At 40.7% G+C, this 25,686-nt stretch overlaps 1 protein-coding gene across 1 annotated transcript in view; it reads right to left on the bottom strand.

The window, feature by feature from the left end:
• The window catches only part of DOCK2 (dedicator of cytokinesis 2), an 849,953-nt gene that overhangs the window by 25,510 nt on the left and 798,757 nt on the right, over positions 1 to 25,686 (bottom strand). The window contains exons 45-47 of the mRNA XM_019506524.1: positions 13,898 to 14,074; positions 8,401 to 8,484; positions 2,648 to 2,785 (exon numbers count right to left, since the gene is read on the bottom strand). Coding sequence (XP_019362069.1) covers positions 2,648 to 2,785; positions 8,401 to 8,484; positions 13,898 to 14,074 — 399 coding nt within the window. The remainder of the gene's footprint in view (positions 1 to 2,647; positions 2,786 to 8,400; positions 8,485 to 13,897; positions 14,075 to 25,686) is intronic.

Raw genomic sequence — 25,686 nt, 5'->3', positions numbered from 1 at the left:
TAGGCACCATCCCCTGTGCCATCAGCCTGGCCACAGAGCTCTCTGCTCCAGCAGAGATTCCCCCCCTCCCCTCTCCCACAGTATGGACCATAGCCAGCATGTGCTCTGCTAGCTAATGCTGAGAGGTATCTGTGTACAGCAGACAGGACAAAGGCAGACAGGACAATGTCTGCTTAGGGCTTTTTGGAGCTAATCAACAGGTCATCTGATAATGTCCTTCCAAACCTTCCTTGGAAAAAGTTTTTTAAGAAGACCTTGAACTAATGAGAGAGACTTTTGTTTTCTTGATGAGGTGCTAAACATTGTGTTATCAACTCCCTATTGGCTCCCTTGCTGGTCAGGAACAGTGAGGGTGGAAGGGAACCCCTCCCTATTCAGAGCATCCTGCAGGGGCTTTGCACTGTGTAAGGAATGGGAGGGCTACTCTAGCACCCACCGCTTCTAGCCTGAGCCACTGTAGGCATGTAACTGCATTTTCTCAGTCCAGAGGGAATGTCTATGCACTTGCAAAGTGGTTCAGCCTAGCCAGGTTAGACTAACGTGCAAAGATTGAATCAATTCAGAGTCAGGATTTTTGCCAGCAGTCTTTGCTGCCCAGAGCAGGGGGGCTGGACCTGATGATCTCACAAGCTCCCTTCCAGCACTAAACTTCTGTGAATCTGTGAATGTCTGTCCCTAGCCCATGTCTATATCAGTGACTGTAACCCTGCCTTCCTTATTCTTATGCTGTGTTTTCTCATGCTGCATGCAGCAGTGAGGTCCAAACTTCTTGGCCAGTTTCCAGCACATATCTCAACATCTGCGCTCATTTCCATTTTTGGGAAGTGAATTTGGCAATAGCAACTGAACTGTGCATTTAGACTTGTCCTCCTTTTTCTCAATTGATATATTCCCTGAAGAGAATTTTTGAGTGTGAACTTTCCACATTTAGCTCATCATAATGGTATGAAATGTTATAGGTCTCAAAGCATTTCTGAACACAGACTTTGTGAACTACTTTCCATCTTGTTTTAATTTTTCTTTAATAAATGCAAGACTGGTTTTTAAAAAATTCCAAGACTCACCATGTTTAATAGTTACATAATAAAATTCTTATTTTGATGGTTCAGGTCATTTGGAATCTGTATGGAAACTGGTATAGAATCTCATCTGCTGAACTCCCATGCTGCTAGTTTCTGATGCTATCACTTTTCACTAAGACTGTCAAGGCTCAGAAAAACCACGTATAGTTCCAAAGTTTATTCTGAAAATACTTTTCACAGTTTATATTCACTTAGAATTACTTCTCATTCCATGAGTTCCTAGAATACAGTGATAAGACACAATGGGTGCAACTACCCTTTAAATGAAAGAGCTCACACCAGCAGCCAGAAACAGAATGAAGGATGATAAAAAGGAAATGGTGCTGTATTTCAAACTAACTGGCTTCTCTTGAATATGATAAAATGTCTTAAATACTACTATCTAGCAAGCATATTCATTTATGAGGAATTTCTTGAATAGCGATAAAATAATTCACCCTGTTGCATCACGTATCTTTGAATGTAATTACATTTATAACAACATACCCTGCTGCTATGTTGAATACTGAACCTCAGAGTGAGTATGAGAGATATTTGCATCTAAAGAGTTACATTAGACCAGCTTGGACACTGACCATAAATCTCAAGAGATTAAATTAGATAGATAAACTGTCAGGTTTACCATCATGTTTCAGACGATACTGTGGACACTGTTGAAAATGGGAGGCTTAGAAAAAGAGAGCATGTAGTAAAGGAGAGAAATAATATACTCTCTTGTGCCATATATAAAATCATACATAGATTGCTGTTTAGTTTTATAAAATTTAATACAAACAGGTGTTGAAGGAGGCAGCATAAGATAAAATTGCAGAGAGCAGGTTATATAAAAATACTCAGATAAATGCCTGGAACTTGCATAATTTGGGGTCCCAGCACAGAATACCACCAAAAGCAAAGGTAAGAAGTTGGCCACCCTAATTTTTTCTCTAATAAAACTTGGATGCAGTACTACATAATTTCCCAAACAATGAGTATCTAATTCCTGAAACCAACAAACTGTTAAAACGATATTCAGACATTTAAGTGGTTTTATTTGAGAGGTGACTGGAAGACATTGCGATTAGATTTATCCTTTAACTTCCCACTTCTTACTAGTTTAGGTCACAGCTATTATCTATGATAATATCACACACAATCCATTTGTTTTAAAACAGGTTTAGAATTAGCTAAGTGCAGTGAGCTATAGGCACTAAGTGTAGATCAAAGCTCTGAACCACAAAAAATTACAGAGAGGGGGGAAAAGTATGTCATAGCATTTTTTCAGAGTATTTGTTTCTGTTTCTGTCTAGTGTGAAAAAGGAATGCAGTTTTAATAGGGATGGGGAGAGATTACAAATCTCAGAATGAGGGATGTTTGATGCATCAGGGAATTAATTAACTCCCCTGACTAAAATTCAGAGAGGTAGTTGGCTGTTTAAAATTCAGGTCACAGTAACTTCAGATCATAGGACAGTCCTTAAGTAACACAAGTGCAGGAGGTGCTTTGCTTATACGAGAAGTACAGGGCACATTCTAAATAAAGGGAAAGTGTAGGAGTGAGAAGGGACATAAAAGAAGAACCTTACCAATTCTCTGACTCCATATTGTTTTTCTACTTTAACCTTTAAGTGCTTGAAACACTCCTCCATACGCTCATGGAAAGGACGAAGGTTTTCAGAAACTCTTCTTTCATGAATCTTAATTCCAGCCCCAAGGAAAGGTAGCTTGAAAAAATAAGAAGTGAGAATGTTACACTGATGTGACAACCCCTCTCCTTCTATGCACAGAATCTGCCAAGTCAACTGCAAAATCTTTACTGCTGCTTGTAATATATTTGTCAGCTGGTTTCATTACTCCCCAGAAACTGGTAGCAGCAGATAGGCAGTTTACTGCAGTTTGGAGAGAGCTCTGAAAAGCAGGCTTCCTGGGTAAAGTGTTGGAATCGACTAGATTAGAGTACTACCTCAGGGTCACTGTTTCACACCCCTATTTATATATTTTAATGTTTGTTCATTATGTTCTGCAATTGAAAAGCCTATGTGGAGTCAATGATGCTCCTATGTGGAGTCAGCTGCTCCTGGGTGCAGTGTTTACTTGAGCACCTGCAATCATAGCAGTTTGAGTCATGGCAGAATAGCCCCAGGCTCTGGGTGGCAGCATTGGGAAGCGTTGGGGTCGACTGGGGCATAATGATGTTACAGTGCAGGGCTAGCCAGCAGGCAGCACCCATACTGTAGCTTCTTTGTCTCCTATTCCGCCCCAGGCACCATAGTTTCATAGTTTCTAGGGTCGGAAGGGACCTTAGCAGATCATCTAGTCTGACCCCCTGCCATGGCAGGAAAGAGTACTGGGGTCAAACGACCCCAGCAAGGTGTACATCTACATGTGTGTTGCAGGAGCCTAAATTCTTCCACCCTAGGTTAGTTTCATAGTTTCATAGATGTTAGGGTCGAGAAGGGACCTATTAGATCATCGAGTCCGACCCCCTGCCCTGGGCAGGAATGAGTGCTGGGGTCAGATGACCCCAGACAGGTGTCTGTCCAATCTCCTTTTAAATACCTCCAAGGAAAAGGACAGCACCACCTCCCTTAGAAGCTTATCCCATATTTTGACAACCCTCACTGTAAAGAATTTTTTCCTGATGCCCAATCTGAATTTGCTCTCTTCCAGTCTGTGGCCATTATTTCTAGTTACCCCGACAGGCACCCTGGTAAACACTGTATCCCCTATTTCTTGCTGGGCCCCCCGGTGAATTTTTAGGCGGCCATGAGATCACCTCTCAGTCTCCTTTTGCAGAGGCTGAAGAAGTTCAGGTCTCCCAATTGGTCTTCATAGGGTTTTTTCTGTAGGCCTCTAACCAGATAAGAAGCCCTCCTCTGAACCCTCTCCAGGTCATCCACATCCCTCCTGAAGTGCGGTGCCCAAAACTGGATGCAATGCTCCAGCTGTGACCTAACAAATGCTGCATAGAGGGGAAGTATCACCTCCACCTCTTTGTGATGCACCTACTTATGCAAGAAAGGATGCAGTTAGCTTTACTTATTACCTCATCACACTGGTGACTCATGTTCATTTTGGAGTTGACTGCATCTCTGAGATCCCTTTTTGCAGTTTCCCAGACAGCACTATACTATGATGGAGTTAGTTAATTTGCTGGACCCTAATATGGGTGCACATGTAGACAGAGATGCTTTGCTGCAGAGTTAATTAGTCAATTCTGCAGTAAAGCGTATGTATAGATTCACCCATCATCTACTAATAAAGGTACTTGCCATTTTTTTAATCGCTGAATGAAAAATGCCATTTTTAATCGCTGAATGGGGGTGGGGGCAGGGATATCCAAAGGATTGCCCAACTTCAGCTTCAGAGTCCTCATTTCTCTTCAAAATCCAGCACTAGGTTTTTCAAAGCCTGGACAGACAAGGCATTTACATTGGTATAGCTTGCACCAGTTTTGTAGTCCAGTGTAAATTGTGCTGGAATCTTCAGTGACTAGCGATGCAGATATCCCAGGGTAGCTGGATGGAATAAGCAGCTATTACAGCACTTTGCTACTTGTGAGAGAGGCAGTTATCTGTGTTAGGGTCCCAATGCATGTTATATTTAAGATGTGGTTAACAGATTAATCGCAACTTAAGTAGTAACTGGTCACACATGCACACTGTTTTTAAGGTGCAATAATGCAGTAAACTCAGTATCACACTTTAAATTTAACATGTAACTGGGAACTTAGTCTAAAGTCAGTCAGAAAGCAAAGCAGGGTGGTATCTTGAAGACCAACTCGTTCAGACAGGCAAAAGTTTTTAACTGCGGCAGCCTGCTTTGTCAGATGATATCAAGTACTATACCTTATGCCTGTCTGAATGAGTTAGTCTTTAAAGTGCCATCCTGCTCTGCCACTTCAGGTAAGGTAAAAACCAGTGACACTTATACTGGTGTATTTTATACTAGTGTAGTTGTAGCGAGGGATCAGTTACACCTCCATAAATGTGTTCTCTCTCCAAGTCATTAGCCACCTATCCCAGCATCCATTCCCTCTGTGAACAAGATCAAAAACTAGGTTAGCAATGGTCCTCTCTGTCCTGCCAAGTGATAATTCTTTCTTCACTGAAGTCTTTCTACTGCTGGGTTACAAGAAGTGATGAGTTTATTTACAAACACAAATGAGGGTCTCACAGTGAAACAAACCCTTCTTTTTCCGTTCTTCTCGTTTCTATTTTCTCCTGGCTTTGTTACACTCTTGCAACAGCTTTATCTCCAGGATACAGCTCATGTCCCTATCCTACTTAACACAGATTTAGGTGTTGTATAAATAATAATAAACAGACATGGCTATGCAGTGAACCGTGAGCCCTTTTCTCTTCACCCTTGAGGGCACCTTGCTTCTGAGTCCTTAAAATTTGAGATTTATTCAATATACTCCTAACTTTATTTCTGCAAGTAACCTTTCTGATGCATTACCAAAACCTTTTAATCAGTTCCAAGTAATGTAGGTTTTGTATAGTCCACTTATATTTCCATTTTCCTTTATTGTGTGTTGACCCTGTGAACACTATTAATAGTATACACATGTAACTCTCTTTGCCCTCACCACATTTTAGGGAAGTTAATTCATAGTGTGATTCTTAAAAGCATATTACTAAAACACTTCTATTATGGATAGATCTGGTAGTGCTCTGCAGTAGTAGTAGTAACTGAATGTGTTTGAATCACAGTACTGATGCTTCAGGGCACATTGTATTAAATCTGTGGTGAAGAACAAAGTTTGCAATTTTTTTAGTGGAATCTGGACATCCATTAAGTGTTTTAGGACATGAGCACATGAACAAGCACCACAAAGTAAATTAAATTCATTGTAAAGTCTTCCACAAGTTAGCCTTTATTTACTATGGGGTACGAACGTACATTTGTGCCCTTACTACAGACCAGCTCCTTGCAAATGATTCACATATTGCAATATTCCTGACTTGTTTGGTCCTTTGATGCTGTATCTTAAGTAACTTGTTCACGTGTCTGTGCCCTTAGATTGTATCAAGAGGAGAGAATACTGAACAGATGTGGTATGAATATAAAACTTGGTAACCATTAGTTATAGTGAGCTCCACAATGGAAACAATGAACATGGAAGGTGCTGGAACATGGAAAGTGCTAGAAGGAAACTTTAAAAAGTATTTGGAAATATTATTTCTGGATTGGAGCCTGGAACTGGTACAAAAGTCTTGCTGCTACTCACCTACAAAATAGATATAAACCTTCACTGCCTCACAGGGGGGTGGTGAGTCATAATCAGTGACACAAAGTACATAATATATATAGAGAGAGATGAAAGATATCAAGACAATATTTGTAACAGAATTTCTATTTAATGAATAAGATTTCATAGTATTCACATTAGGGAAAGAAGAAATCTATTAGAAGCCAGACATTTAAGGGTCACTGGTATATTTTAACACTGGGTATGAACTCAGTATAATGACTTTCCTTTCCATAGCAAAGTCAGTATCTCTCATTCATGTTATTTAATTTTTTGGACAAAGAGATTTGTTCATAATTAGCAAAGGCTGTATGAACCATATTCATCGGCAACACAATAAAGGCTTCCTATCGTACAGACAGTCTTTGTCCTCGAAGTAGGTTTGCAGCAGCATTAACTGTCTTGACAAGATTATAAAAATAGAATTGATATTTCCTGAAATAATATTTCTTCTGTTATAACAACAAATGGTTAGGACAATTAAGAGAGTTCTTTTTCCTTTGAATCTCATAAAAATGTTATGATGCTGCCTACAGTGAATGCACTTTATTCTTTGAGAACAAAGGGATTCTGGAGATTGGTTAACGTATGCATATTTTAAAAATAAGAAAAAAATAGCATTAGTGTAGCTGATACAGGTAGAATATTTTGATCTCCTATTGAGAAATCAGCTTAATAAAAGTATTTACTATTACTTTTTTGTGCTGATTGTGGAACGGAGTGCTGCACAAAAAAAATGTGGCAGCAACACTGCAAATGATACTGGGCATGCACTGCAGAGCCCCTAAGCAACATAAAATTGTATTCTTTAGTCTGATACCAAATAAAAATGAATAAAAATGAATTTGCAACAGTTTTAGGAATGAAGGAATATTAGCAAAATTCAAGATACAAAATGTTGCTAAAATTCAAAATCAAAACATGTAAGAGTTTGTGTGTGAATTTTAGCAAAGCACACCAGTGATGTGTTGTAGAAAATAAGGAATTAAAGCTGTGCTCCAAGACTGCAGGATTAAAATCCCTGATTGTGGTGATACTCTCCCCAACTCTCTCAGAAGGCTACTGAAGAAAAATAAACTTTGTCAGATATGTGTATTATCTGTTGGGCCCTTAAGAATGAAACTTATTCTGCATAAAGGAAATATTTCCTTTATAATGTACCCATCTACAGAAAAATAGCAGTCATTTAACTAGTAGATGAGTGAAAATTTCTAGTGCCCTTACAAAGTTTAGCCATTCCACTTCATTTCAGAAGAAAGAAACTCAGTGGTGTGATATTTTATGAATAATCTCAGTAAATTTATCTAAACTCTTGATTTATCCAACCAGCAATTTTACTTTATTAACTCGTAACTGTTGATGTTGCTTAAGAGCCTGTTCTCTTTTAAGTTCTGCATATTTAATATCTGTAATGTTAAGTGGGTATGGTTTTACATTATGCATCATGTGTTATGCAAAATTCCTCACAAGATGCTGAAGTGTCACATATTCAAATGGTTTTGGCAAGTGGTGTTCAAAGGAGTTTGAATAATTAAGGGTGTACTATACTAGAGCATATACAGGTTTTAAGTAAAATATATTAACAGCTGCCATGTGTTTTTGGCCTCCTCTCATTTTTGCCAAAACAGTATAACAAAATAATATCCCTCATCCCTCTCTATACTCACTCCCATTATAATGAGGAGTTTTATCACTGGCTAATACCATACATTTTGCAAAAACTTGTTAAAAACACCTGCTATACATCACATAGATGGTCAGATTCTAGTCACAGCTTTGAATTTATTCCTTTTAAAAAGTAAGAGAACATGCAAGAAAATATTTAACACAAGCTTCATAGCAACCTTCCTTGAGTCTGAAAAAGAAGATGCAGCCTGAGCTAAGTTGGTCCAAAAAAAGATATGACCCTCCCAAAATAACCTAGTTTGTCACACATTTCCTGGACCCTCATGGCTACAACATCACTCCAACCATAACAGAAATATTTAGGTCATATATGCTCTCCCAGTAAAAACAAGACCAGTAAACAAACAGAAAAAGAATAACTGAGGAAGACTCAGAAAATTGCTGCCAATATGGTATTACCTGCCAAGCAATCAGGTCTTTCAGTTTGTTCAGCTTTTCTTGATCCTCTGGGTGGTTTTTGGTGTACTCATCTGTGAAGAAAGCCTGAAAGGGCATAAAAATCAATCAGTCCATCTGCTTGACGTGAAAAATTAGTCCTTTCTTCAGTGACTGTATCCACAATCATTACAGGACATTAGAATGTTAAGACATCTGACTTCCTTTAGAGATGCAGCTTGTAGAGATACTTCACTATTAACATAACTGAGGATCAATGGATGTATCTTGTTCATAGATCTCCATCTTTATTCAATACACCTGTGATTCTTCATAGTTTCATAGTTTGTAGGGTCAGAAGGGACCTGAGAAGATCATCAAGTCCGACCCCCTGCCATGGCAGGAAAGAGTACTGGGGTCAAACGACCCCAGCAAGGTGATTGTCTAGCCTTGTCTTGAAGACCCCCAGGGTAGGAGCCAGCACCACTTCACTTGGAAGTTGGTTCCAGAGCCTAGCTGCCCTGACCATGAAATAGCGCCTCCTAATGTCTAGTCTGAATCTACCCTCTGCCAGCTTGTGACCGTTATTTCTAGTCACTCCTGGTAGTGCTTGGGGGAACAGGGACTCCCCCAGTGCCTGCTAGTCCCCTCTGACTAGTTTGTAACAGGCCACTAGATCCCCCCTCAGCCTTCTCTTGTGGAGGCAGAACAGGTTCAGGTCCCGTAGCCTCTCCTCGTAGGGCCTGCCCTACTGCCTTCTGATCATGCGAGTGGCCCTCCTCTGGACCCTCTCCATGTTGTCCACATCCCTCTTGAAGTGCAGCACCCAGAACTGGATGCAATACTCTAGCTGGGGCATGACCAGTGCCGCATAGAGGGGGAGGATCACCACCTTGGACCTGCTTGAGATGCATCTGTGGATGCATGACAAGGTGTGGCTGGCCTTCCTAACTGCATCCCCACACTGCCGGCCCATGTTCACCTTGGCATCACTGATGATTCCAAGATCCTTTTCTGCCTCTGCACTGAGGACAAGGGAGTTCCCCAACCTGTAAGTATGGTGCTGGTTCTTCCTCCCCAGGTGCATCACCTTGCACTTGTCAGTGTTGAATCCCATCCTATTCTCATCCGCCCACCCCTGTAAACTGTCTAGGTCAAATTGTAGCTTGTTCCTCCCTTCTAGCATGCCCACATCCCCACACATCTTAGTGTCATCAGCAAATTTGAAGAGGGTGCTATTTACCCCCTCATCCAAGTCACTGATGAAGATGTTGAACAGTGCGGGCCCAAGGACCGAGCCCTGAGGAAACCCATTGCCCACATCCCTCCATGTCAAAAATGACCCATCCACCACCACTCTCTGGGTGCAGCCCTCTAGCCAACTAGTGACTCATTTGACTGTGTAGGTGTTGACACCACAGTCCCCCAGTTTTTTAATGAGAACGGGGTGAGAGACAGTGTTGAAGGCCCTCCAAAAGTCCAGAAAGACTATGTCCACTGCTACCCCTGCATCTAAGGATTTGGTGACCTGGTCATAGAAGGCCACCAGGTTGGTCTGACAGGATCTGCCTCTAATGAATCTGTGTTGGTTGCCCTTAAGCATAATCTCCCCTGCTGGCCCCTCGTGGACATGTGCCAGGATAATTCTCTCAAAAAGCTTACCCAGGATCGAGGTAAGACTAACTGGCCTATAGTTTCCCAGGTCCTCCTTCCTCCCTTTTTTGAAGATGGGAACCATGCTGGCCCTCTTCCAGTCCTCTGGCACCGCACCAGAGCACCACAAGTGCTCATAAAGCCGTGCCAGTGGTCCCGCAATGACCTCAGCTAATTCCCTTAGCACTCTCAGGTGGAGATCATCTGGACCAGCTGATTTAAATACATCCAGTCCCTCCAGAAGTTCCCTGACTAGATCCTCACTGATCCTTGGCCTAGGTGAGCCTCCCCTGGGGCCTGAGGGGGGCCCAGTGTGTGTGTGGGGGGGCTGATCCAGTCCCTGCTCAGGAAAATGGAGGCAAAGAAGTCATTAAATAGGTTAGCTTTGTCATCTGGTGTGATGACCAAATTTCCTAGAGTGTCTTGCCGGGGCCCCACATTACCTGGTACCTTCTTTTTGCCCCCTATGTATTTAAAAAAGGACTTCTTGTTGTCCTTGATCCGGGAAACTAGTCCCAGTTCCATCTCCACCTTGGTCTTCCTGACTGCTCCCCTACATCCCCGAGCAACCGCAGTATAGTCCTCCCTGGTGATGGCCCCTCCCTTCCATTAGGTGTACGCCTCCCTTTTAGCTAGGAGACATTCTCAGATGCTTTTGGTGAGCCATGGGGGCTTTTGCACCCTCCTGCTGCCTTTGATCTGTGTTGGGATTACCTCCCTTTGGGCTTGGAGGATCGTCTCCTTAAGAAGCGACCACTCTTCTTAGACACCTGGCTCCCCTCCCCTCTGGGACCTCAGTGCCTCCCCAAGGACCTTATCCCCCCACCCCTCCAAAGTTAGCTTTTTTCTGTATTTTGATATATAGGTTATGGCTTCATTTGTATTTTGAGGGCTGTATTTTTATTTTATTTAGCTGCGACTCCTTTTTTTTTTTGTTTACACGAGACTGCATGTCACACGTGACCAGTGAGGTGAGAATTAAGCTTTCTATCTGCCAATACCAAAACAATTTATAACCTGCTACATTATCTATACTTCATACTCCATCTGAAACAAAAAAAGGGCAGGTAAATAAATCAGGAGCTTTCTTATGACACCATGAGTCACTGCAGGTCTAGGGAAATGTCCTATAGCCAAGTACCTTTTTGAAGTAAGACGGAGACCTTTTAGGAGGATATTTAAAAATCTTATGGAGTCAGAGGGCTTTTTTACATATGCAAGCACCGCAGCACCGGATGCTTTGACAAGCGCTTGGTGCTGCAGCACATACAGTTGTATAAGCAGCTAAATGCACGGCAGTGCAAGGAAACTGGCAGCGAGGTGCTTTAGTTCAAAAGCACACTGCCTCCATTTTTTGGATGCTGACACATTTCACTGCTCATACAACTGCATGAGGCACAGAGCAATGTACTTCAGCTTTCATGCAGAGCAGACTCGATTAATTGAGTCTGCTTTGAAGCAGTGGATCTCTGTTGCGTTGTGGGACAAAAAGGTACATGTATAAATGCCCAGTGGCTCTAAAGCAGCTGTTCCCAACATGGTGCCCACAGGCACCATTGATACAACTTCAAAACAATACGAAGTAAAGGGAAGTTGCATTTTGAAGTTGCGGATCTAATGCAATTTTAAGTAATGGATTAGATGATGACATTGATCTAAATACTGAACTTTAACATTCATATTGGCGCCCTCTCCTTTTTCTTTTAAATTTGAATGTGCTCTTGGGGACATAAATGTTGGGAACCCCTGCTCTAAGGTCTGCATTTATACGTGATTCCTATGTTATGTAGAAGTGGAGGTACTTGGGGATGTATGAATTCAGGAATATCCACATTGGATCAGACATGAGGTGTCTCTAGTCCAGTATCCTGTTTCATGAGCTATTTCACTGAAAGGAATAAGATAAGTGGATATGCGATAATGCCATATTAATTCTTATTATAATTTCTAAAGGATATAATTTATAAAGGATTTACTTATATAGCAAGACTTGAGGTATCAAATCCCTTCCAATATTTTTGTCTTAAAAATATCTTAGAGTCAGGTTTTCCATAGTTCAGTTCCTCCAATCACTAATATTCTCTAAACTGCTGTCCTTCAGCATTCATTTTTTTTTAAAAACAAAAACTTATTTGCAGAAAGGGTGCAGCTATTGGAAAAAGCCCTTAACTAGCTAAGAGATGACCTGCCTCTAAATCCTCTCGTGTGTGAGACTCATGGAAAATTAGGGTTGGAAGAAATCTCAGGAGGTCATCTAGTCCAACCCCCTGCTCAAAGCAGGACCATCACCCGCTATATCATCCCAGCCAAGGCTTTGTCTACCTGGGTCTCAAAACCCCCTAAGAATGGAGATTCCACAATCTCTTTTTGAGTAACCTGTTCCAGTGCTTTATTAGCCTCTTAGTGAGAAAGTTTTTCCTCATATCTAACCTAAACTTCCCTGCTGTAACTTGAGACCATTGCTCCTTGTTCTGTTATCTACTGCCACTGAAAACTGTCTAGAGCTCCAACCTCTTTGTAACATCTCTTTAAGTACTTGAAGGCTGCTATTAAAACTCCCCTAAGTTTTCTATTCTACAGACTAAATAAAACTCAGTTCCCATATGCCCCAATCCCCTAACCATTTTTGCTGCCCTCCACTGGACTCTCTCTAATTCTTTTGTGTAGTGGGGGGCCCAAAACGGAGTACTCCAGATCCGGCCTCACCAGTGCCAAAGAGGGGAACACTCATTTCTCTTGATCTGCTGGCAACATTCCTACTAATGCAGCCCAGTATGCTGTTAGCCTTTTTCACAACAAGGGCATGCTGTTGGCTTATATTCTGCTTACTGCCCACTAACTCCCAGGCTCCTGTTCTGAAGGAAATATTCAATCAATTTCAGCGTGGATAAAAATCAACAATTAAAAAAAATCAGATTTTATAAAATTTTGATTTAATCATATTATTAATTTTGTTGTTAAGATGCTTTTTTAGAAAAATAAACTGATATAAATATAGTTTTAATATAAGATATGTTAACGCTCATGGAATAGGGATTATAACTTCTCATTACATACCATTTGAGAGAATATGTTCATGTAACCTTTTTAGAAATTTTTTATAAATAAGTCACAATCGGTCATGGACTATATTAGGGGCCCAATCTTATGGGGTCCCAGAGGCTCCTCTATAGATTAGTAAAGATTAAAGAAAACCACTCTACCCAATGGGTCTCAGTGCTCAGTCTAGAAGATCCCATTAAGCATCTCTGTGATGCTTAGTTTCAGTTCTCAAACTGTGGAGTTGTTATCCAGAGATAACATCCTTGTTAACAGCAGTATATGGAGATGAGAGACATCAGACCCGATTAGTTATCCATTAGTCCTCTCGTCTCACTGCAAGTTTGTGTACACAGAGTCAAGCCTTACCTTTCTCTAAAAGCGCAAAGTTTCAAAAACTTAAATGAATAAAGGATATCAACCAACAAGAATGCACTTTTGTGGAAAACACTGATTAAAGTGAGGCTTTCTGACCAGCAATTAAAATCATGATTTAAATAGATCTGATTTAAATCAAATCCACCCTGATCAGTTTACCACAGACCAAGCCTTGCAACAAGAGTAATTGTGTTCTCCCATTTCACATTTATATGGAAACCTCTACATCTGCAGGAAAAGTGGCTTTCGGTTATACTTCTGTGTCCATATTTAGTTTCTGCTTTTAATGACTCTATGATAGATATAACCAGAATGTGAAGATGGTTAAATTATTGGGGTTCATTGTTTACTTTCCCATCCTAAATAGTAAGGAAGCAATAGAAGTTCACTTTAGAGAAAACAGGAATATGTTTAAAGTTTAAATCCTTTAAAGTTAACTTAAAATCCTTACCGTCTCATATTTTGCAAAGCCACCCATGACTGCTGGGTCAACAATTCCATTCAGAAGCATGGAGAGAGGGTTAATGGGAAGGTTTTCATCACTCTGGTACTGGTTAATCAACATCAGAATCTTCTCATTTGTCATGGACATTGTCTCAATAGCATTCTCTAGAGGACTAATGGTAGTCTACAAAATAAGGGGAAGAACATTTAATGTGTCTACTTTCCTCCACTTTCATTTATTTTAATGCACTGGCAAAGCTGGAGGAAATTGTATGTTCTGCAAAAGCATTTTTTTAAAGCTAATAAATATTCATATTTGCTGCTAAAAAACTATTCATTGGCAACAATTGATTACAAATACTTACCTCAGTTTCAGTATGCTAATTGCTCACAGGTAGACTTTGCTTATTATGATTTCTTTATAACAGAAACAGATATGAGTTTATGAGTTGCTCACTAAGGGTGTTTGTTATTTGATATTATTACTGTGTGATTTTTCATCTTAGTTGCATGCTATTGTTTCTACTCCCTGTGTTATAAGAGCTAGTGCATTAAAAAAGGGGAAGTGCAAGGGACTTTGATTCTCTCAGGATTGGGGCCCCCTGGTGGGTGCGACTGGTCAAAGTGGGGGCATGGCCTCCCCCCTGCCCCCGCTAAGGCGGCACCAGTCGCCCATGAACACGGCTCTCAGCCAGTGCCACGGTGGGAACATGTGTAAAAATGCCCTGAGTTTTAAGATGAGCCTGGTTGGAAGCAGTATCAGACTTAACTGATATAAGGTAAATCAGTCATTCAAATTTGTATCCCAGATCCCCTCCCAAGTTACTTCACAGTCCGTTAGCATCCCAGGATCATTTGCGGCCCTGGGCTGTGCTGTGTGCTCCAGTGGATCAGGGCCAGCTCCACCCCACCCCCAGCTTTCACATACCTGAGGCAGTAAGAGGCTCTGCTCTCTAGCGTGTGTCCTGTCTGCACCCGTCAGTCAGGCCAGACTGGAGGGCAGGGGAACAGACCACTAGGCCCTCCAGTCTGGGTCTGTGCAGCATGGCAAGGGCTTTTCTCACTGAACCCAGCAAGCCCTCCCAAGCTGCAAACGCCCCAGCTCCACCTCTTCACCAGCTGCCAGCTTCTCTGAGAAGTGGGGTTGGAAATGCACCCCCTGACCTAGCACCAGCCCCCCCCTGCTCTCGGCCCAGCAAACTAGGCTGGGAAAGCCCCAGCCCCACTCCCTCACCAATCACGCCTCTCTGGGGAGATGGGGCAGTGCCGGCCCGGTAGTGTGTTTTCACCCCTGACCTCTCAGAGAGGCCAGCAGCTGGTGAGGGAGTGGGGCTGGGGATTTCCAAGCCCAGTTCACTGGGCTGTAGGTGGGGGGAAAAGACCCCCCCCATGGGAGCTTCCACCTCCTTCACCATGCAGACCCTTGCTGGGGGGCTAGCGCCAGGCCAGGGGACATGTTCCACCCTCCAGCTCTCGGTGAGGCTGGTGGCTAGTGAAGGGGTACGGCTGGGAAGTGTTTGTCCGCTAGCTCTCCCTCTCCCTATGGCTGAGAGCCGGGGTGGAGGCTTGTGTCCAATAGCCAATCTTGCATGGTCTGCTGATTGGCTGGGTTTAGTGCAGCATCTGGCATGATGGGAAGCGCGCGTGAGTGCTCTCAGGCTTCTAGGGTCAGTGCCATAAAATATATTTCTCAACAGTACTGAAGTTAATGTCACAGAGGATACTAAAGATAGAAATACCAAAAATTGATCACCAGTAATCGATTTTGATTGGTGTAAATATAGTACCAAAAAAACCCCCAAAACAAAATACTAATTTCTTTGATGAAAGCTCAGTCCGCACAGTGACAACTCAAAGGTCCTCTCCTAGAGGGAGATGAGAAACAGTGCTAACAGCTAGCATTGGAGCTATGCTGCTTTGTTCCATAGATAGCAAGGAACGATCCAATGGTATCTGCAATTGAATTTTTAAGATTTGAAAAGTGGTATGAGTTCCTTTCCTTCTGTTATGTTACTGGGCAAGAAAAACACTTACACAATTTCAGTAGAGCATGGACAGAAAACACCCATTAACTGTGAAACTACCCAGAACATCTTGTAAACTCTGAGGTCCAGACCCTCTGAAGGCAATCCACATGGAAGTCCCTTAGCTGTAACCACAATGAGGAAAGCTCAGTTCTTGGAGCAAGAGTGAGAAAGCCAGACCACACATTGATGGTTTACTTTTCACACTTACAGCAAGAAGTTTCAGGGTGAGTACACTTAGATAAGCTAAGTAAGCAATCACCTAACCACAAGAAATACTCAGCACAGCAATGAAAATATTACCTGGAGCAAAAAAATGTCAGACATGTATCTTAAATCTTAGTAGGAAGTCTGTCAAAAAGCACTGCATACTGAGGCTCTCATTCCAGGTGGACAGAAATAAATGGTTTAATCTTTGGGATTTGAGCATCTGCTTTTTCTGAAGTCAAATGCAAAAAAGCCACTTCTGCTAACCTCTAAAACTTTCCCCAGCTCCTGCTAAACCTATGTCCAGCTGCAATAAATAAAACAAGATGTCTTCAACAGTGTATTTCCCCTTTTCGAGAGGACTTTAAAAATATGAATATGATCAAAATGAACATTGTGTATACATGTTCATGTATGTATAGAGGAGGGATAGAATAGAGTGAAAAAAATGATCCATTCTTGGTGGGTCTTTAAGAAAAAAGAATTTAAAAGTAACGTGTTTCAGTATCACTCTCCCAGATTTTTATTAAACCAGTTACCTTCAGGACATCTGAACAGAAGGGTTAGATGATCTAAAGAACACTTTTACTACTATTGCAGATTCCATCTCTGAATGCATAATCCCTTTATATATGTCTATATGTCATCACCATCATTAGTGACAAAGTAACCAAGAAATCACAAATGGAAGTGAAGAATAACAGGGAGAGAAGATGAGCTTTAAAGAAACTGAAATGCTGCTTTCAAGTGGTTGTCCTCAGTAACAGATAACAAGGAAAAGACCAGAAATATCTGGGGTGAGGAAATGGGTAACTCTTTAATAATTTCTTGTTCTAGCAGGATATACTTTTGAAATGCAGCCTCCCAACACTCAGTGCCAGATTATGACATGCGGAGGCCCTAAACTATGTCCAGCTTAAGATATAAGATACAAATATTACTTTATTATTTTCACAGAAAGGAGACTGAAAATATAAATATGAAAGCTTTATATTTGCATATATACAAAAGCAAAGGCATAAATAAAAAACATAATCTAACATAAAACAAATTTATGAACTCAATATGAATAATAATGGGAGCCAGATATACCTATATTTTTGTCATATTAGAATGAAAATGTCCATATTTAGAGAGTAATTTTCCTATATCTCCTTTATTTACCAACCGATTGTTATAAAATTTGATAACGAGTCAGTTTTTTTTCTTAGTTAGAGGCCCCTCATATTGTGAGGCCCTAAACTGTAGCTTAAGTAGCTTAAGCCTAAATCTGGCACTGCCAACACTGAAGAATGGAAAAGTTAGTGTAGCAATACAGTTTATTGTATCAGAAATAAGAACTCTTGTTACATTTGTCGGCCTTCTCTCTTGTTAACTTTCCTTTTTAGATAAAAACACAGTGAGTTTGATGTCTGTTCTGGAGCTCAGGTAACTCCACCAGATCTCTCAGAACATGCCTGTTTCCATCTGTATTCAAGCAGCAGCAAATTGGATTTTGTTAAAATAGGAAATAGTAAGAGAACATCCCATATTTGTCTAACTGCTATTTATAGCTAGCAGTATATTCTGTTCTCCCTTTCTGTCGGAGGTAGGAGGAGAGTGAGAGCTGGCGAGCACAGAAAAGGCATATACTATGTCAGTGCTCAAGCTGGGAAAGGAGGCAGTGAAACAGTGACAAAGTCATGCTGCCATTGAAGAAAGAAAGGTAGTACCGTGTTCTTCCCTGTAAATCTTGTAGAAGACTCTGCTCCACTGTGTGAGAAGGAAGCAGCAAAGGGTTTTGTTGCATCAGTAAAAAGGACATTCACTGAACCATCTCTGCATCCTTAACAGCTTGCTGATTGTATAGACAGTACTAGATATTAAACAGTAATCTAATTTTACAGGTATGAGAGAATAAAGGCATGTCTATACAGGACAAGCCAGAGACATGCCATGAAAAATCCAAACCAGAAGCAGTACAGCTGCAATACAGCAGCATTCTGGTTGGGCCGGTAAACCGAGAAGCACAGCTTAGTAGCCAACATGAAGGACCTCATTAATGAAGGTCCTGCTTCTGGTTCTACTGCAGCATGCTTCTGTGCCATGAAGCCAAAACCCTAGTCTGGACATTGCGCAGGACAAAAACCAGTTTATATGAAGTTAGGGCATGAAGGAACCTCACAGACCCCAGAGTGTTCCCAGATTCTGTCCAGATCCCAACAGTGTTCTCCCAGTGGTAAATCAGAATTTCTGTAACACTTATGAAAGAAATGATGGCTTTCTATTTAATTTAATGAATAATTTTATCTTATAAAATTAGAGAGACCCGTGCTGCACATAGAATGGCATACGGCATGCACGACACTTTACTAGCACTTCTCTCTTGCCCTCTTCCCAAAGAAGCTTGTCGTCTTCTGTTAGCGGGAGATGGTAAGAAAGCAGCAAGGAGAAGAGACAGCAGAAAACAAGAGGAAAAGGAATCAGCTTTTGAAAAGCAGCATCACCCCCAGAACTCAGCTCAGTTTCTGACTTTCTGCAGTGCTCTTCCTGTTGTTATGATCAGGTTCAAGTCCAGATGACACCTGAGCAGAGACTACTGAGAAAAAGCTAACGAGGAAGTTTTGATAAAAAGTATATAAAGAGGAAAGAAAAGCTTGTGCCAAGCACAGGGAGTATTGTTCAAAACGTATGATTCTTATAGTTGTAGAAAAGCAGGGTGCTATAGAGAGAAGTAGGGAGAGTGTACAGCCAGAGTAAAGTGTGGCTGGAATGTGAGGAAAATATGAGGATGGGCCAGGTATTGTGGGCCAACAAGACCGGCTGTTTCAAAGTGACATGGGTTTTCAGAGAGACATGGGTCTGTTCAGTCTGAAGAAGAAAAGACTCAGAGGGGACTTGGTGACAGCCTGTTCACCAGGGCTCCCCAGGGGAAGACAAAGACTAATGGTCATAAATTGCTAGAAGACCACTTTAGATTAGACATAAGGAAAAATTTCTTTACATCCCAAGTGTCCAGGGTCTGGAATAGACTCCCCACAGAAGTGGTACAATCACCTACTCCAGATATCTTCAAAAACACCTGGATGCTCACTTTGCTGGGGTCATCTGACCCCAGCAGCCTTTCCTGCCCAAGCACAGGGGACTGGACCTGATGATCTTGAGAGGTCACTTCCAGCCCCTAACATCTATGAATCTATGAAAATGAGTTTAGTAGAAGGTCTGAATAGAAATAATTTCAGAGCAAAATTAATCAAATAAAGATGTGTACCTGTAACACTACAGCTAAAGTAGGAAAACAAGAAAACCAAACCAAACAGCTTATTTTCATTCTCAAAGCTGGGTAACAAATTTAAAAAAAAACACCCTTAACAGTGACAAATGAATTATATTAAAATATTTTATTTGTAATAGTGTGTCATTAGTTACATAGATAAAATTCATTTTTACCATCTTCCTAACTAGACAGTTTCATACTTGCCTCTTCATATTTGGTGTATTTGGCTGTAACTCAGAAAGGATTTTTTTTTAAATCAGATTTTACTGCAGGCAAAATTGTTAGCACAGTATTTTATAATACTAAAATGATAATAAGTAGTTTGTTAATGAATAAGCATAACAGATAAGCAGGAAAACAGATACTGTTTATAACTGGGCTTTAAGACTATACCATTTGCACATGTAGGTTTGTGTATACATGTGCACTTGTGTTTCTGTAATGTACTGAATACAGTCTGTTTAAAATGTAACACTTGGAAGCATCTTTCCATAGTTCCATGAACATCAGAAGTTTCAATGCAAATGGCTGGTGCCAAATGTGTTTGCAGTTTATAAGTGTCTGATACTAAAAATTGCTATGTTTCCTACATGTTTTTTTCATTTCAAAAGAAAATCCCTTCCAAAAATCCCTTCCATTTCTAGTTATGAGAAAGGAAAAGTTTTGTCTAAAATTGAGTACCAGTTAGCAAACTTTTTAATGACATTTTAGTATGCAGTACTATCACACCACTGAATAAACCTACCTAAAGCTTGTGTTTTAGGCTATAAAAACTATGCTTGGTTAAGCTATGAAATTCCGATTTTTGATTTTCAGAACTACCTGAGCTTTACTTTCCAAGGTTTACAGAACATAAAAGGCAGAGGGATTTTACTTTAATATAAAATAGAGGCCTGAAACAGCAATAAAACCTTACATTCCACTTCTGTACTGCCCAAGGAAATGTTATGGGGCTTCCATTTGGCATTCAGTAGGAGGGACTAATTTTCTTTCCTGCTAAATCAGTCTCTTAAAGCTTTATCTTTCATACTCTAGGTCTCTTTTACCTGATGCTTGAAATGTTGTCTAGTTTTATAGTCAATGCAATTTCATTGGCTCAAATGAAAAAAAGCTGATACCAAGCAGATTAGGAAGATACTCAATGTTTTTTTTCAGACTTTGTATCAGATATTGTTTTAAAAAATAAAGTTTCTTTTGGCACAGCTACATGTGAGTGCATCATGTGAATATTTGTGGAGTTCCTCTAGCGATAGTAAAATAATTCAGAACTTCCATATTAGTTTAGTTTATTTTATTACAAAGCAAAAAATAAGACAGGGACTCAATGGATTGAAATTGGAAAAAAAAATAAAAACCACAAGAAACACTTGTAGGTTTTCATAGTTTAAGGAATAGAAAAAAACCTCACATAACACATGGATTTCACCGAAGAATTATCCCCTTCAAACTGGGGTGTGTGTTTCAAGTGATAATTTCCACACGAGAATTGAGGCATGGGGATTCAGGAATGGCTCTCGGGGGCTGGTTCCCTTGCTGTTTGCAGGAAAGGGAGGGAAGCAATGCTAGCAAGCAGACTCTGTGCTACCCCATGCAGCCAGAATTCAGCCAGGACTCTAGAAAAATCTTTTTTTTTCTTTATTTTGCTTTTCCAAAATAAAGTACATATCTTATTTGGTGATGTGTTGAAAGTGAGAAAATATGGTATTTGAATAAGAAGGGCCCATTCTTTTTTCTTCCTTTACTTCTCCTCAGGCTTCTCCTATTTTTTAAAATTAAAAGTGGATAGTGAAGAAAGGAACTAACTATGTGTGCAGTAAAATATCAAAAATACTTAAGGTAACTTTCATATAATTAGAAATATGTAAAAGATTGAGTAAAGACCATACATTTTTTGTCTTAATTACCCTAGACAAGTTATCATCTTAGCTATAAAATATAAACCTTTGCCTAAATTTTGTGATAAAATAAGAGGGGTAACTCTCTCTTCCTCTCCCTCTGCTCTCACAGGCCTTGAAGGTCTATAACTTCCTTAACTAGAGCCTTCCCTTTCCTTTCTTACACAATCTCTTTTCACATTGTTGCCTCTTCGCCTATCCCTTCCAGATCAGTTTCTGCTTCACATGCTTCTCACACTGGTTCTCACAATATACCATGTCCATTTCATTCTCTGTGCTCTTATCTTGCTCAAGAGATCAGGTCTTTTGTAAAGATCTACAAGCTCTTGATTATATCTTCTCCTTCATATTCCATTTTCTTGTACCACACCAAATATTTTCCTTAGCACTTTGGGTGCCTATACATGAGCAGAGAGGCTGCTCCAACACACTGAAATTACAGCACGTCGGAGCAGACTCGATTAATCAAGTCTGTTGGCATGGTAATTATCAACTTACAGCAACCTCCCAGGTCTCATGTATCAGCAAAGCTTGTTTGATGAGCTATAGATAAAGCATCCCTGATGCCATTTTAAAGTGTGGAGACATGGATACACAAGATGCTCTAGGCGGTTTAATTAGAATGCCTCTTGGAACTGCTCTCATTAAAATGACCCCTCACACACACTCCTGGAGCACATGTATCAATGCCCTTTGTTTTCAAACACTTGCAGCATTTTTTTCCATTCACTTTTGTCAGCATCCAGGATTGTCATCCATATAAAAAAATAAGCTAAACAATTGTACTATAAAGAGGGAAGATGGAAGAGGGTTTCTTGAGATTTTCCTTTGTGCCACTATTTTATCCAAGCTCAACAGGCTATATTAGCACTGTAAATTCTTGCCTTGATTTCTTCAGTTATTTGATTGTCCTTAGTGATTATTGTTCCTAAATACTGACATTTTTCTACCTTTTGCACACTGTCATTCCCTAACCCTATCTTTCTGTGATCTCAATTTATTTCTGGGTGTGATCATATATTTAGTTTTGCTGACGCTGATAGCAAGCCCAATGTCTTTGGCATTTGACTCTATGATCTCTGCATTCTTTTGTACTGTTTCCATTTCCTCTCCTATGAGGCGGATATTGTTTACATATGCAAATACCTGGTGCAGTCTATTCAGCTGCAGCAGTTTTCCTTCTTCAGTGGCTTTTATGACCTTCTCAAGCATCAAGCTGAATAATATTGGTGACAGTGCATCCCCTTCTTTGAGCCCTCTATTGATTTCCATCAGGTCTGATAACATCCACTCAATTCTCAAGCAACTCCTTGATCCTTCAAAACACATCTTAGGCATACCAGTTGTTGGGAGTTCCAAACCCCACAATGACTGACCATAGTGCTATCGTAAAATTTGACAAAGTCTATGTAGATCTGATGTAGACCTTTCCTATCTCCAGAACTTTTTAATCATCTTGTGAAGATGGTGCTATAATGTTCTGAATCCTAATTTTAGGCATTTGGCTGGAAAACTCTATCCCCAGTGCCTTGTTATTTCTGAAGTTGTTTTTTTTTTTTTTTAACAGGGATCTGTTACTCCTCTAACAAAGGCTCTACTATTTAAGATTCATCACTCTGATAGTTAACAAATCTTTCTTCATTTTCATACTATACATTTAGAAATTCTTCAAAATATTCTCTCCAAAACTTCAGGATTCCTTGTTGTGCTATCATCAGATTCCTAAACCCCAGATGGGTTTTTATCATATACTGCTGTCAACCTCTGCTGTTAGCCACTCTTCCATTCATTAACTCCTTTAAACATGTCTCTTATGTTCTTGATTCATCTTTTCCCTCATTTTTTCCTCATAAATATCTTCTTCTCTCTGCAGTACTCTCAGAACTAAATTTTTTTACATTACCATTATTTTATTGGTAAACCCTCATTACAGGTATTTCTTTAATATTATTTCAGATCATCAGTCTCAATACTTCAAAGTGACTGAAAAATATGATTATGAGATCTACTTTTCTGAGATTAAAATGGATGTTGGAATTGGAATAAAGTAAACAGAAGCTTTTATTTATTCTTAGTCATAGAATCATAGAAAATTAAGGTTGGAAGAGACCTCAGAAAGTCATCTAGTCCAACCCTCTGCTCAAAGCAGGACCATCCCCAACAAGATCATTCCAGCAAGAGCTTTGTCGAGCTGGGCCTTAAGAGTGTCCAAGGATGGAGATTCCACCACTTATCTAGGTAACCCATTTCAGTATTTTACAACCCTTCTAGTAAAAAAAGTGTTTCCTAATATCCAACGTAAACTTACTTTGCTGCAACTTGAGACCATTTCTCTCTGTTCTGTCATTTGAATAGTTTAGCTCCATCCTGTTTGTAACCACTCTTCAGACAATTAAAGGCCGCTATCGATCCCCGCCCCATCAGTTTTCTCTTCTCCAGACTAAATAAGCTGAATTCACTCAACTTCTCCTCAGAAGTCATGTGTTCCAGCACCCTAACCATTTTTGTTGCCCTCCACTGGACTCCCTTCAACTTGTCCACATGCTTTCTGATGTGGCATTACCAAAGCTGAATAGAGGGGAGAAAATACTCCCCTTGATCTGCTGGCAACGCCCCTACTAAGGCAGTCCAGTATGCTGCTAGTTTTCTTGGAAACAAGGGCACACTGTTGACTCATATTCATCTTATTGTCCACTTATAAACAGTCCAATTAAGCACCAGGTCCTTTCTTGCAGAGCTGCTGCTTAGCCAGTTGGTCTCAAGCTTGTAGCGGTGCATGGGATTCTTCCATCCTAAGTGCAGGACTTTGCACTTGTCTTTGTTGCACTTCATGAAATTTCTTTTGGCCCTATTTGTCTAGGTCACTCTGAATCCTAGTCCTATCATCCAGCATATCTACTACTCCCCGCAGCTTGGTGTCACCTGCAAATTTCCTGATGGTGTACTCCATCATATCTTCCAGATTGTTAATGAAGATATTGAACAAAACTGGCCCAAGGACCAGCCTCTGGGGCACTTCACTTGATACTGGCTGCCAGCTAGACATTGATCACTACCCACTGAGCTCAACAATCCAGCCAGCTCTCTATCCAGTTATAGTCCATTAATCCAACCCATACCTCCTTAGCTTGCTTGCAAGAATGTTGTGGGAAACTATATCAAAAGCCTTGCTAAAGCCAAGGTATATCATGTCCATTGCTCTCCCTGTATTCACAGAGCCAGTCATCTCATGATAGAAGGCAATTAGGTTGATCAGGCATAACTTGCCATTGGTGAATCCATGCTGAGTGTTTCTGATCCCTTTTTTATCCTCCAGATGCTTAGAAATGGACTCCTTGAGGAACTGCTCCATTAACACATGGTAGCAAACTCAAAGTAAGGAAAGTCAAAATGCAACTACAGAAATTTTATTTATCTTTATATAAGTAAACAACAATTCTGTTAAAATAGGGTAGGTTTGTTGGGACAGGTATATGGTTGCTTTTTGCCTTAAACACAGTTTTACTGTTTTGAAATGATATATTTCTCATAGTTTCTTTGTAACAGCTAAAACGTAGGTTAGTTTAATCATGAACCTTGGACTTATGGGACACACCCAGAGAGTGGTGGTAGATGGGTTGGTTTCTACCTGGAGAAATGTGGACAGTGGAATCCCCCAAGGCTCTGTCCTGGGACTGGTATCAATATCTTCATTAGTGACTTGGACGAGGGAGTAGAAAGCACCCTGTTCAAGTTTGCTGATGACACCAAACTATGGGGGGAGGTACACTAACTACATGGCAGGGAGAGAATCCAGGCTGATTTGGAAAGGCTGGAGAAATGGGCTGAACAGAATAGGATGCAGTTTAACAAGGGTAAGTGTCATGTGTTGCACCTGGGGAGGAAGATTCATCAACACTTCTACACCCTGGGAGGTACCACTCTGAGTAGCACAACTGTGGAAAGGGATCTCAGAGTCGTAGTTGACTCCAAAATGAACATCACCAGTGTGATGAGGAAATAAGTAAAGCTAACTGCATCCTTTCTTGCATAAGTAGCTGCATCACAAAACAGGTCTAGGGAGGTGATACTTCCCCTCTATGTGGCATTTGTTATGTTGCAGCTGGAGTACTGAGTCCAGTTTTGGGCACCGCACTTCAGGAGGGATGTGGATGGCCTAGAAAGGGTTCAGAGGAGGGCCACTTATCTGGTTAGAGGCCTATGGAAAAAACCCTATGTGGACTGATTGGGACACCTGAACCTCTTCAGCCTCCTCAAGAGGAGGCTGCGAGTTGATCTCATGGCCACATACAAACTCATGGGGGGCGCGGGGGAGGGAGGCAGCAAGAAATAGGGCATACAGTGTTTGCCAGGGCATCTGTCGGGGTAACTAGAAATAATGGCCACTAACTGGAAGAGAGCAAATTCAGATTGG

Source organism: Gavialis gangeticus, unplaced genomic scaffold (assembly GCF_001723915.1).
Source record: "Gavialis gangeticus isolate Ggan-Ray unplaced genomic scaffold, GavGan_comp1, whole genome shotgun sequence".
Taxonomy (NCBI): Eukaryota; Metazoa; Chordata; order Crocodylia; family Gavialidae; genus Gavialis; species Gavialis gangeticus.
This window is presented reverse-complemented; position numbering and strand designations above follow the sequence as displayed.